The sequence below is a fragment of the Notechis scutatus genome, chromosome 1 (genome assembly GCF_049901735.1).
Source record: "Notechis scutatus isolate UNSWTSFEM ecotype Mainland chromosome 1, rNotScu1.2, whole genome shotgun sequence".
Lineage (NCBI taxonomy): Eukaryota > Metazoa > Chordata > Lepidosauria > Squamata > Elapidae > Notechis > Notechis scutatus.
In genome coordinates, this window is record NC_142009.1 from 85,818,551 (window position 1) to 85,832,428 (window position 13,878).

The 13,878-nt window shown below is 36.7% G+C and overlaps 1 protein-coding gene across 1 annotated transcript in view; it reads right to left on the reverse strand.

Moving 5' to 3' along the window:
* Positions 1-13,878, reverse strand: part of MTHFD1L (methylenetetrahydrofolate dehydrogenase (NADP+ dependent) 1 like) — a 131,987-nt gene that overhangs the window by 32,408 nt on the left and 85,701 nt on the right. Inside the window, exons 24-25 of the mRNA XM_087970117.1 lie at positions 11,989-12,166; positions 175-282 (exon numbers count right to left, since the gene is read on the reverse strand). Of these exons, the coding sequence (XP_087826243.1) occupies positions 175-282; positions 11,989-12,166 (286 nt within the window). The remainder of the gene's footprint in view (positions 1-174; positions 283-11,988; positions 12,167-13,878) is intronic.

A 13,878-nucleotide genomic window follows, 5' to 3' on the forward strand; every position in this document is an offset into this window, starting at 1 on the left:
AGTTTGGACACCTCTGCGCCTGCACAAACGCCTCTGTACCTGCGCAAAGTGTGTGTTTGGTGTGCATGCGTGAAAAGCGCACCCACCAAGCCATGCCCACCGAACCGATGGTAAAAGTTTTTGAATCCCACCACTGCTCACAATATATCTGTTTGCATATATTCTTGTTTTTACCTGTTGGGTGTAACAATTTATTTGAGACTGTGCTGCAGGAGACAGCTCTATATCCTGAGCTCCATAGATCTTCTGAGCTATGATTCTTATTTTTTCAACTATGGGAAGCTGTGAAAACAAAACAGGATGACAGAACGTTAATTTGAAGAGTCCCAGGATCAGGATTGCCTAGTTCTCACTGGCAGTGAATTTATTACAACTTTATACTAAACATTCAATTATGCATTGTTTCATTAAAAAAAAACATACATGTAAAAGATAGCCTCTGTTGCCTTCCATTCAGAAATCATCATTAACCTTCTCTTTTCTACAATGCAGACAGAGAAAAAACAAGTTTATGTATATCAACTTCCTGTAATCATGCATTCTGAAGTGCACAGATAGTCCTTGACTTACAACAGTTCATTTAGTGACCATTTGAAGTTACAACGGCACTGAAAAAAGTGACTTAGGACCATTTTTCACACTTACAACCATTGTAGCATCCCCATGGACATGTGATTTACATTCAGATACTTGACATCTGATTCATATTTATGACGCTTGCAGTGTCCCGGGGTCAGGTGACTCCCTTTTGCGACCGTCTGACAAGCAAAATCAATGGGGAAGCCAGATTCATCTAACGACCGTGTTTCTAATTTAATTATTGCAATGATTCCCTTAACAAATGTGGCAAGAAAAGTTGTAAAGTGGGATTAAAAACTGTTCTCAGTTAGCAACAGAAATTCTGGGCTCAATTGTGGTCATAAGTTGAGGACCACCTGTATTTCAGAGTTTTGTTTTGCTTAGGCAAAAATATATTGCAGTCACTCACCCAAAACTTAGCTCTGGTTAAACCAGACTGTACATATATTGTATGCTCATAACTGGAAAAGGCCACTCTTGTTTTTTTCTATATGCTCAGTGAATTGTTCTCTCATAAACAATTCACAAAGACAAGTCCAAGTTCCATATCTGGCAGGTACCAACTGTGGAATCATCACAAGATGTACAGATGGCCTGAGTTGTAAGATTCTTCTTAAGCTCCAAGTGGGACATATCTATACAACACCAGAAGATGTGCAGTTTTAAAGCACGTAGATGCCCTTGGAAAAGTCTTGCTGAAGTAAACCAGGCCTGGAAAATTTATCACAAGCTGAGCATAAGCTTCTATTATTGAAACGACTCTAGGAAACCTCTAAAGGATTACCTCAGAAACAGCTCTCAGCTTTTTTCCACCTTTGCCATAGCAGTCAAAAATATGTGCTTTACTAAATGATCAATATACTGTTCAATTGCCAGGATATGTAAAGAAGCATAAGGCTAGGCTGAGCCTTGATTTTAAAAGGGTCTGTCTCTGCACATCCCGTTCCCTCTGTAGAAAGTCCTGCCCCAATCTAAGTCCTAGATTTTTCTGCCTAGACTGGCTTGCAACAACTGAAATTCACTAAGTATGAGGTAATGTTATCTTATCTTTTTTATAATGGAATCGTGTATAAAGTTACACTGCTAATTTTTGTACTGATCATGCTGAAGCCTGGAAAGATGTGGAAGATGGAAGAAGAATGAAAATATATTTTTAAAAAGGACAGAATGAATGACCAAAAGATTCTTGCCTGTCCCATCTGTACAGCAGAATTAACACATTCAGCACACACACACACAATTAACCACAACTACTGCCGCAACATTTCCTTCTATGATTAAGAAACAGCCATCCCAAATGCCTGGAGCAGAGAGCATTTTGCCACAGGATGCCTTTGAAATCAATAGTGCATTCATTGATTGAGTGGTGCTGGGCTTTTGGTGCCCTAGCTTTGTGCTATCTCTACAGCAAAAAATTGCCATGGAAATGTAGTGATTCACTGCTTTGGTACCAAATGACAAAATTCAACCTCATCCTTCAGTTCTGGAAAGAGTCTTATTATCACATTTTTTTTATTTAAAAAAAAAAACAAGGGAGGAGGAAGGTAACCTTAGACCTCACATTAAATCCAAGACACATTTATCACTCTGTGACAATACTGAATGTTTTGGACCTTCTCTGTTCGTTTCTTTTATCCATTAACACTATGTTCATGATTGTATTTTCATTGGGTAGCCCTACAATTCTCAATAGCATGGTTGGTGCTTCAGTACATGTGCTATATTTTAAGCCTCAAACTCTGAGATGGATGTTTGCATAGAAATGCCAATCTAATTTCCAGAAATTTTTGATGGCTGGATACTACAGCATTCCAAGTCTTCTATGTATTAGAGGTAGAAATTATGGAAGTTGAAGTTGGGCTGGGTTCCTCTGCTCTACTTAATGTCTCTCTCTCTCTTTTTTTTTAAATCATATTTTTTATTCCAATATAGTTGTGTTTAATGTAGGATTTTTTTCTCCATTGTTTATTTATTTAGAACATTTATATGGCCACCCACCTTAAGCAAATAACTTGGGGCGACCAACAGCACAAAAAGTAATATAAATGATTAGTTTCTCTTTTATTTTAAAAATACTCAAAAAAGCTCTTTTCAGTGATGATACTGCTTTTTACTTTGTTCAAAGAGTTTCCAAAGAATTAGAAGAGTTGCAATGGTGTGGTTCAGTGAAAGTTCACTTCCAGGACTACTCTGTTTTCTCTCTGGTTGTTCCCAGATAACATAGAACATGGTTGTGGGGCTTGTGATAATTCAAGGAATTCCCAAAAGCTATCCAGATTTCTATAAGCCAGATCAAAGAGAATTGACATTTTGAATTTCAAGCAGTCTCAAAAGGTCATACTAACATTTTAAGCAGAAAGCTGCTCACTGGTGGCAAGTTCCAGTTCAAATTCCAGTTCAGATGGGACTTTTAAAATAAACTGTATAAGTCTTCCAGGATAATATATATATACATATTTGTAAATTTTATTTGAGTTTTCAAAGAGAAAAAAAATACAAATAAAACATCTTTTTTGAAAGTAGCATAATCCCGGGTTACATTTCTTCGTACAGACACAAATTCAGGTTCATGCTCATTTTTATATTCTATTCCATATCTTATTACTATTTTACATTTTCTGCATAGCTTCTCCCCTCTTTTAATTTTCTCAATTTTATTTTAATTATCTCATCTCAATTCAAATCATTGTATTTATATTTTTTGTCTGTCCTGTTTCAAATCTATTATCTTTTCTCATTAAACAAAATTTCTCCTGTAGTTACTGATTGGAGTATGATGCCTTTATATCTTTTCCCTAAAGTTGTAACATTCAATATAATACATAACTTCCATTCGGATTCTGCTTGGTACATTCTTAAAATACACACTGTATTCTTAAAAAAAGAAAAAATTATAAATGTATATAATTAAAACAACATTCCATTCCAATTCAATTCGATCATTAATATTAATATTCATTAAAGTCTTAACATCTTTAACATTACTTTTCAATTAAATATCATACTTCTATGGGAACAATTATAAGCTTTCCATAGTTAATTCCCCCCCCCTTCACTTATATTTTATAAAACATTAACTAATTAAAATGTTCCCGTTCCTTCCTAATTTAATTTTCTCATTTATTTTATTTCACTTATTTTATTCACAAACATTTCACTAAATTACACTATTTTATCCCTCATTTTAATCATACGTTGTTTCCAATTTTCTAAAGTTATTTCTATTACTAATATAACAATACAATCTTATGTACCTTTACAGAATCCCTTTTTCAGTTAGATTTTCACCCATTATCTCTAAATAGGTCCTGTTTTTCTATATCTTGCTCCGGTCCTTTGTAAGTTCTTTTCCTTTCCTTCTTCCCTCTCTTCTTCTCTCTCCCCTTTTTACCCCCTTGCCTCTCTACCTCTATTTCTCTCTTCTGTATTCCCCTCTTCTGTTGCTTTCCAGTATTATACTTATTTTTTGAATTATTTTTCTTTTCTTTGGTTGTTTTTTTAAGTCTTAAATTCTCCATTCTCTTTCCCCCCTTTCCTTTTTCTTCCCCACATAAAATTGCTTGTTCATTAAAGATGGCTTCTTCTTTGTCCCAGTCTTCTTGTTTTGCAGTTGTTTCTTGTTGTTTCTCATAGTTCCAAATCTCCATTTCTAAGAATTGAAAAATGAAGCCAAAAGAACCCTTCCCTTCTTGTGCATCTTCTTTGTACTTTTTAAGTTCCATTTTCAATTCATCCAGAAGTGGTGCCATTGTATAAATTTTTAAACAACCACCTGATTGATTTTAGTCATTCAAATATAATAACCAAGAATCCAAAGATCACCAAATAATCCAAATACACGCAAGCTGTTTCTTTTTTGCTTTTTTCCCCCACTTTCTCTTCCTGGGGTTACTATTTAGTTGCAAAGTTTCAGTTAAAATGTATCTTTTAGAAGTCTTGTTGAAGTTTTACTGTAGATTCTTTTTAATTCCAGGCAGTCTCCTCCCTCTTCCAGATCCTGCCCTTATTCTTTTTCTCTCCCTTCCTGCTTATGAAAAAAAAAAAATTAATGTCCAGAAATCTTTATTATCCCTTTGGCGTTTTGTTTTATTTTCAGCTTAATTGCCTATTGATGTCAAAGCGGATTTTTCCAATTTCTTATTTAAGTCTCTTAGTTGTCAGTATAGGGAAGGAGAGAGAGAGAGAAAAAAAAGCCAAACCTTTCCCTTTTCACTTTCCTTCGCTGCTTCCGACTCTTCTTTGGGAGCGATGTTATTTTTTGTAACTTTAAATTCCAGGGTACCTTGGTTGTTGCATTTACAATTTAACCCGGTCAGCCAAAACTTTCACTTCTTATCTTCCTCCTACACATTCTTTTCCAGTCGAGTTCTTCTTTGAGGTGGCCATTTCTGACCACCGCTGCAACCGCCTTCGGGAAAGGGAGTAATGGCCAGCTAAGGAGGAGAGATGCGGCTCTCCTCGACCCTGCTGGCGGTCTCCCCCCTCTTCACCACCTCTACCAAAACCAGCCGGCTCGGGGCACTCCAGCGGCGAGCCCAGACAGAAACCGCGCACGATCGTGGATTTCTGTCTGTCACCGAAGCCCTTCAAACCGGAAGTCCCTCCAGGATAATATTTTTGAGATCGAATCAGGGGTGGAATTCTACTGGTTCTGTCCATTTCTGTAGAACCGGTTGCTATGAAAAGCAGCAAACAGAGAGCATACATAGAACCAGTTCTATGTCTGCTGCTGTTTTGGCTAGCCCGCCCGCCCGGGCTCTTACCTGACCTTTATTTCCTGTGTTTTCAACCGCAGCTGCTTTGTGCGACACAGCTGCGGTTGAAAAAGCAGGAAAAAAGTGCTTTTTGAACCGCTGCGCACCCGCGTGCAGCGCTGCTCAGCTGTCCGGGCAACTAGATGATGATGATATACACACACGTGCAGCGCGCGTCTGGCATGCTGTCAGAAGGTCTCAAAAGGTGATCACATGACCCTGGATCACCGAACTGGTAGTTACACTGGTCAGATCCCACCCCTGGATAGAATTATAAGCATTGCTTAAATTCCCATAGAAGCATTATATTAGGCATATTATTTGGTGTTCTAAAAATGTTTTTCTTTGACAATAAGCAAGTTTCTAGCTCTTATACATGTAAAAACAGGCTTGGGAACTGTAACACATATACTTCAATACAGAAAACTACAGGTAGTTCTTAATTTACAACTATCCCTTTAGTGAACATTCAAAGTTATAACGGAACTGAAAAAAGTTACTTATGACCATTTTTCACCCTTAGAACTGTTGCAGCATTCCCATGGTCACATGATCAAAATTTGAGCGCTTGGCAACTGTCTGGCATGTAGTGTATTTATGACGGTTGCAGTGTTCCAGGGTCATGTGATCACCTTTTGAGACCTTCTGACAACCAAAGTGAGTAGGGAAGCCAGATTTTGATCAAACTTAACTGCAGTGATTCATTTAATAACTGTGGCAGTTATTAAAAGGCTGTAAAATGGGACAAAACTCACTTAACTGTCTTGCTTAGCAACAAAAATTTTGGAACTTAGTTGCGGTCATAAGCCGAGGACTATCTGTATATAGAAAAACAACAGTGACACAACTAAAGAGAACCAAATATCTTTGTTCCTTAGATGGGAATAAATGCAAAATATTTTGTGTCCATTCTAACAATTGCAATGAGACAAAAGTAACTTGTTTTAGTTTAATTTCTAAACAGCTAAATAAAAATCACAAGCTACAGGATATCAGAAACATAATTCATTCAAAACCAATGCTACTGAAACATATGACCTTATAATTGGAGTCAGACTGCTCTGGTTAAAACCAATCTTCTAATTTTCATCCACATGAACATTAAGGACAGCTCCCAATTCTCCTTCATGTTTGTTTACAGAGACAACATGGACAATAGCTATTACTTTTTATATAAAGTTCTAGACTGTCAAAATCAATTCTAGTTAGCATAATAGATATATTTCTTAAGGGATTTATTTTGAGACTGCTCAATTATATTTAATAGTTCTTATCCAGTGCAAAAGTGTGCGGGTTGCTGTTTGAGCTCTGTTCAAATATTCAAGCATCCTAATATTTATTCCAATTATGCCTGCAGTGGGTTTTTCCAAGCACAAGGGAGACCCAGCAACAAAGCATCATTAATGTTTCAACAGTTGCAGGGAAGCAGACTAATCAGTTAAGCCTCTGTGAGAAGGAAATAATGTGCATTTACTCCCTTTCTAAACAAAATATTAACTAAATTACAGAATCTCCCAGGACAGGGTGAAGAGGATTTCATTACAGTTTTCACAGTATATTAAACACATAGTGAACAGGCCATTTATAGACGAATGTGATGTGACACCAACTAACATGATAATAGATTTCAGTGACCCACGTTTATTGGCAATTGTATAAACACAACAGTATACAAACTAAGGATTAAGAAGTTGGTTTTTTTGCCATAATTTGAATGTGCCAGATGAATTATTTTTGCAGCTCTATAACATCCTAAGAGTATTTTAAGTCCACAGTAATTATGAAAATGAAGGCAAACAAAAGAAAAAATTGATTTGACATTCATTTAGACATGGTCTGGAATTCACCATATTGATAGGTATACATGACAAATAATTTTAGTAGAGCCTTTTGCTTATACTATGGATTTTGCCTCCTTTTCAAGTGCTGTTATTAAGTCATTACATAAATTAATTTGACTTTGAGATAAATTTTAATATTTTCCAAAGTCCATAGTTTTTAAAAACTGTATACTATAACATGAAAAATTATGACCTTCTCATTAGTCCTTCAACACTGGAAGGACAAATGTATGGCCCTTATTACTCAGTGGATTGTAAATCTAAAATTACTTGTGATGTATGAATGAGTTGCGTATAGCAGTAGGTCACTTATTCGGGTTATCCTTTATACTGTGTAAAATATATATAAACAAATACATTTTGATAAACATATTGTATGTAAATATGTGTATCAGATTTTTGTTGTATTGCTTTTTCCCTATTTTTCTTTGTACTGTTTCATTAAATAAGTGAAAGTAATTATTGTATAATATATGGAAAAATTAAATAGCATGTAGTTTTCAAAAGCTCCTACCTTGCCCCCATTTTTGAGGGTTACCCTCTAAAAATTATATCTTTGTGTTCTTTCATCTAAATTTATATCCCCTCATTTAGGAAACTTGATGTGGCTTTAAAGATTGTACTGTTGATTTATGTGTACTGTAGTCCTGAATCTAGTCTGTTTCATCAATGAAAGTGTTCCAGATAAATTTGAACGTGCAACAATGTATGTTCGAATGGCATATGATGTATGATATTATGGAATTACCATTACATGCAAACTGATGCTCATTCTATAGAACAATAAGCCCCTTTTGAGTTTACTCTGAATCATAAGACCTGAGACTAATAGGTTAAAAGCAATCTAACTTCCATGCATTTCCCCATATGTATGCATTGTGTTGAAACAGATTCATTCAAACTGTCAGCCATGGAAGGCAGACATAGAATTTATTTCTCCACAGCTCCATAAGCCATAACAGCATCAGCTCTTTTCAGAAATATCAGCAGCAAAGAACCATTGCCTTCATTATTTGACGACAAAAACACATCCCAATTTTAAAACCAGGACCTGCCTGATTCTTAGTCCAGCCTTAGCGCTGAGACACTTATAGGTAACCCCTGATAACACTACCAGAGTTTAATCAAATTTACCTTTTTTTAAAAAAAATGCCTACAGTTTCTCTTTATTTCAATAGAAAGAAAAGATTTCAAAGTGTAAGAGAAAGAGAAACTGTGTTGTCCAATCCAATGACTTTCTTTTGGATCTATGATGTAACATTTGTCATAGGAGATTAATTAATTAATTAAATTTGTATTTGTTTTCTTATTGCACCGTGGATGGGATTATATATTCTTTGGCTTTTCACACTGCATTTCTCTATCGGCTGTCCAGAAAAGAGCAGATGTAAAACATACTGTATGAAGGCTTAAGGCTGAGGGTTATCCATCTTTGCTGTTATAATCTCATGGTTAATTAGAAATTACATCTCTACACACCTCAAATATGGATGCTTTCTTTCGTTCCTTACCTCCTTCCTTCTCTACATGGGCCAAAGATAGAACCCCAATATTCCAAGTGCTGGGGAAATAAAGCATTATTTTCTGCATAAAGGAACTTCAAGGAGCCACATTTGTGTGAAAAATAGCAACTGAATCATTGTATAAGATGAGCACCTTCCTGGATGCTTTCAAATTAAAACTCTTTGATTAGAGTGAAGTTGACTGTTTTTGATGGTTATGTTTCTTTTATTAATCTGTAGTACAGTATCACAGCAACAAGAATGGTCTATACATAGACGCACACATGCATGCATTTTTGTAAAATAGCCTTGAGCTTGGAAATTAGCATTTCCATTTCCATGTAGGCTGGGAGAAATAATAAATAGCCCCCTGTCAGAGGCTCAGTGAAGCCATCTTATATCTTCCTTACATCTACTGTCAGGCACTGAGCCAAGACAGAACAAAGTTCAAGGTGTTCTGGATTGAAATGGCCTGGTGCTAAAACAGCAGCTGATTCAGCAGTTTGCAGCTTTCATTTCTTTTTGTTGTCACTTTTCTATTGCCCTTTCATAAATCTGTTTGTAATTTCATCTTTTTCTTTTTACTTTACAAGCCATGTGGATCACAGAGAGATTCTTACACTCAAAGCACCCGTCTTAGGCAGATCTGGTTTCATAATACAGGGAATAAAGAGCTTATGAAAGTTTAACTGTAACATGAATCTACACCTCCACCTGTGGTTAAAAAAAAAAAGATTTATTTCCATCTAGCAATATCCAGCCACTTCCCACCTGGTGCTTAAGAACATGAAAGAAATAGTTCAGAAAGACAAATAATAGCTATCACGTAAAATCTCTTTTGTTCCAGATCCAGTCTTAAATGAAGTTGTTCTGAATCACAGGAGAAGTTTGAGGTGGAGGGGTGGGAAGAGTAAGAGCAGGAAAAGGCCATGGGGAATAACTGAGAGGAGGAAGGGAAGGGGTTGGGAAGACTGTTGACAACACAATTACTTTTTGGAAGAATCACTATTCTTACAAATCTTAATTTCAAAACTATATTCTGATAGTAAACTGATGGAAATGCAGAACTTTAGAAATGGTTTTGCCATCAAGTTTATGTCAACTTTTACCAATCACATAGATACATTTTCTCCAGGACAATCTGTACCTGTCCTTTATGTCTTTCATCTCCTCTGTAACGGAATTCATTCACTTCTCATGTTTGTTTTCCTTTCGCCTTTCCAAAACATTAAGGACTTCTTAAGAGAGCTAGAACTTTGTATAATGTATCTGAAATAGGATAGTTTGGGTCTGGATATTTGTATCTTGAGTGAGAACCCTGGGCTGATTTGTTGATCTACTTTTTTTCTTGATTATCCATACTATTCTTGGGAGTCTGCTCCAAGGTTCAAAAGCATTGATACTTTTTCTGATCCGATTCTTCAAAGTTCAACTTTTGCTTTCTTCATAGAGGCTTAGAGGTAAAACTATTGCATGCACAACTCTGATGTTTGTAGGTGTAGACCCATCATCATATCAATATCCTTTTCAAGATTTTCAACGCTACCCTTCCAAATGCTAATCAGTCACATACTGTATTTTTGATTATTGGTTTCCTTGCTATTTATCCCTTTAACATCTTCATTGTCAATTCTAAATCTGTACTTATTGTAATTACTTTGGTCTTATATGGTTTTAAATTTAAACCTATGTTTTCACTATGCTGATTGATTTTCATTTCTAGAATTTCTGAATAATATGCATGTTCAGCTATCAAAACACAATAATTAGCATAGTACAGATTATTGATGTGTCTTCCTTCAATTTTGAAACCATACCCATTTTCTTACAATCCAGCTTCCCTCATATCTTCAGAATATAAATTGAATAAATAAGGCCTTGTCTCAATATGCCCTATCTCCTTATTTCCTATCTAGATACTCATAGACCTATGCAGCCTCTTTCAAGAACCCTGTTTTAAAAAAAAACCCTAAACTAAGTCAAGGTTCACACTAAATCATTTCTTTGTAGCCAATCTCATGGGACTTTGCTAAGTACAGCAAAAAGATAAAAATGCTACAATTCCCAGAAAGGATGGTCATACTTAGATTTATCCATGTCAGAAGGTATGAACCAACCATAGAATGAAAAGAATGATTCCTCTTTTCTATTTGCTACATAAGTGATATAATATCTAAGCTGAACATGCTTCTCCTAGACTCATACAGCTTTGCTGTCTTACCATACAAGCGCTGGATAACAATACGAACTGGGAGCCGAAAGTGTGACATAAGAATTGTTAAGTAGTAACTTATCACATAGAAAATAAATAGTACATGAGGGGGTTCTTTACTCCTTTATACACATCTTAGAATAAAAATATGCGAGATGATTGTGTTACAAAATTCCATGGAGTTGACAAGTGTGTCAACTATAGATCACACCAGGAACAAATTTTAAAAATATGTGGAGGAGGTTGGTGTGTTTACACACATAGACCTTTATGAGAAAAAGAACTGTTGGCTGGGATTAAGAAGGATGGTACTCTAGCCCCATGTGAACAGAGAGGTGGTTTCTCTTTTTTTGGTCAATTCTCCATTTAAATGCATCTTTAGCATAGAAACGTTTATGCTTTTGAGGAGGCTGTATTAGAAAGAGCAGGTGGAAAAGTCTCTACTGCTCTGGTAGGATCTTGCAGGGCTTTTTGAAGCAACAGCCTCCCATTTTATTCCTTGTGAGAGCAACCCCCCACCCTAACTTCTGAACAAAGATTATACAATATTTTACATTACATCTCATATTAAAAATGACATTGCTGCTATCAAAGAAGGAGTTGAAAAAAATGAAAGTTTCCTTTTGACTTTTGGCAATTGGATGAAGGGGAAGGTAAAGACCTCATGCTTATCCAAAATATTATCCTAAATAGAAACACACTTGAGCTAAATACTGTAAGAGTGGAAAGGGACATTGAACATATTTACTGAAAAAGGGAGTGCAAAATGTTTTAATTCAAGCTGTTACCAATTTGACAAGCCACATTTTGAGATCAAAACAGTTGTTTTACAGTTGAAGTGGTCTGTTTCAACCATTATTGTAGTGTTTTAATTTCAAAATAGTGTTCTGAACTCAAAATAGAACAGTCCATTTCTGAAAAAGCTTGCCAAGAAAACTCCAGGGACTTGTCAAGGCAACCACAAGGAATAAACCTGACTCAAAGGTGTGCGTGTGCATACACACACACAGAGACAGACAGACACACACACGGTACTGATAAATATAATGACTGAATGATTACAGGTATTATCACGTGTTGCCTCTTGCATCCTTGCTTACCTCTAGGTCATACAGATATCTGAAGTTGCTCTGTTGGTTAGCAGCTTTCCTTACAGCTTCAGCCAACTCCATAGCTCCTCTGCCCCCCTCTGACCAGTGCCGGCAAGGGACCGCATCAAAAGCTCCAGACTGTTTGGCTATCTCACAGACTAAATTAATCTCAGCAGGCGAGTCCGTTCTGCCAACAAAAGAGTTTTGGATTATTTCATTTGTAATGGTATTCATTAATCATAGGCAGGGTTGGTTTAAGGAATGTGGGGGGTTCAATGCAACCTCAGGTTTGGAGCCTCCCACCCAGACTTAGAGTAATATCACAGATGGACTCCTGCAGAATAGTGGAGGAGGAGGAGGAGGAAGGACAGTGTGCTTTAGAGGAGATGGACCTTTCTGCTGCTGTCAGCACCATTCACCATGCAGGAAAACTCTGCTTAGCCTCTGGGTGGGCCTGTCTACTCAAAACCCAGCTACATAGACAAGCAGTTGTGCCTTCTTCATTTTTATGCGTGTAACTCATATACCTATAGCTTGCTTTTGCCTGCTATTCCACTTGAGAGAAACCATTTTCTGGACTAGCTCCATATGCTATGGCCCCTTTAAACGGGCACATACAAGTACTCCTTGACTTATGGCCACAATTGAGCCCAGAATTTATGTTGCTAAGTAAGGAAACTGTTAAGTGAGTTTTACCCCATTTTACAACTTTCTTGCCACATTTGTTAAGTTAATCCCTGGAGCTGTTAAATTAGTCACACGGTTGTTAAGGAGAATCTGGCTTCCCCATTGACTTTGCTTGCCAGAAGGTCGCAAAAGATGATCACATGACCCCAGGACATTGCGACCGTCATAAATATGAACCAGTTGTTAAGCATCCGAATATAAATCACATGGCCATGGTGGGATTCAAATTTTTGTTACTACTGGTTCTGTGGGCGTGGCTTGGTGGGCGTGGCAGGGGAAGGATACTGTAAAATCTCCAGTCAGAGGTGGGATTTGCCGGTTCTCCGAACTACTCAAAATTTCCATTACCGGTTCTCCAGAACTGGTCAGAACCTGCTGAATACCACCTCTGACCATTGGGGATGCTGCAATGATCATAAGTGTGAAAAACAGTCATAAATAAGTCACTTTTATCAGTGCTATTGTAACTTCGAATAGTCGGTAAATGTACTGTTGTAAATGGAGGACTGACTGTACACTTAAAGGTTCTCCAGGATGACAATAGTAGATTTGGAAAAATTAATTCTATTAATAAATGTCATTGGATACTTATGCATACAAACTTTGCACTGTTTCATTTTTAATGCCATGACAAGTAAGCAATCCCAGCAAGAGCAAAGTAATTTATATACATACGATGAGCTCAAATATCTAGCAATACCTACAAATTAATCATAGCAAAAGACACTGGTTTGCTGAAAAGGTCAGGAGCTGATCTTTTTTTTTTCCTTTCCCCCATCCTCCACCTCTGAGCATCCAATTCCTAGTAATTTTCCTGTTCCTCCTAATTAACTAAGAATTAGCCCCTGGACGAATGGATCCTAAATCACAGGCAGAGCTTTTAAGGTTGACTTCAGCTTCCGCTTCTTCTCATTCAGACCTGACTCGAAGTAAGAGATGGTTTCCAGGAAGTGGGAGCAGAAGATGCCAGCAAAAATAAGATCATGCTGCTCGTTCGAATTCCATCATCTTTTTGCAAAAGCCTTCAGTATGTACAATATACACCAATATTTTTATGCTGAAGGGGTTTCTTTGATATAATTGAAGGTTTGCTTTGAATATTATTTTGACTGGTTGCATGCATGAAGTAAACAAAATATTTAAAATTAGTCATTCTCCTTAATTCTGGAGAAGGCTTTAATGATGGGGAATGTGGAAGGAAAAAACAAACCA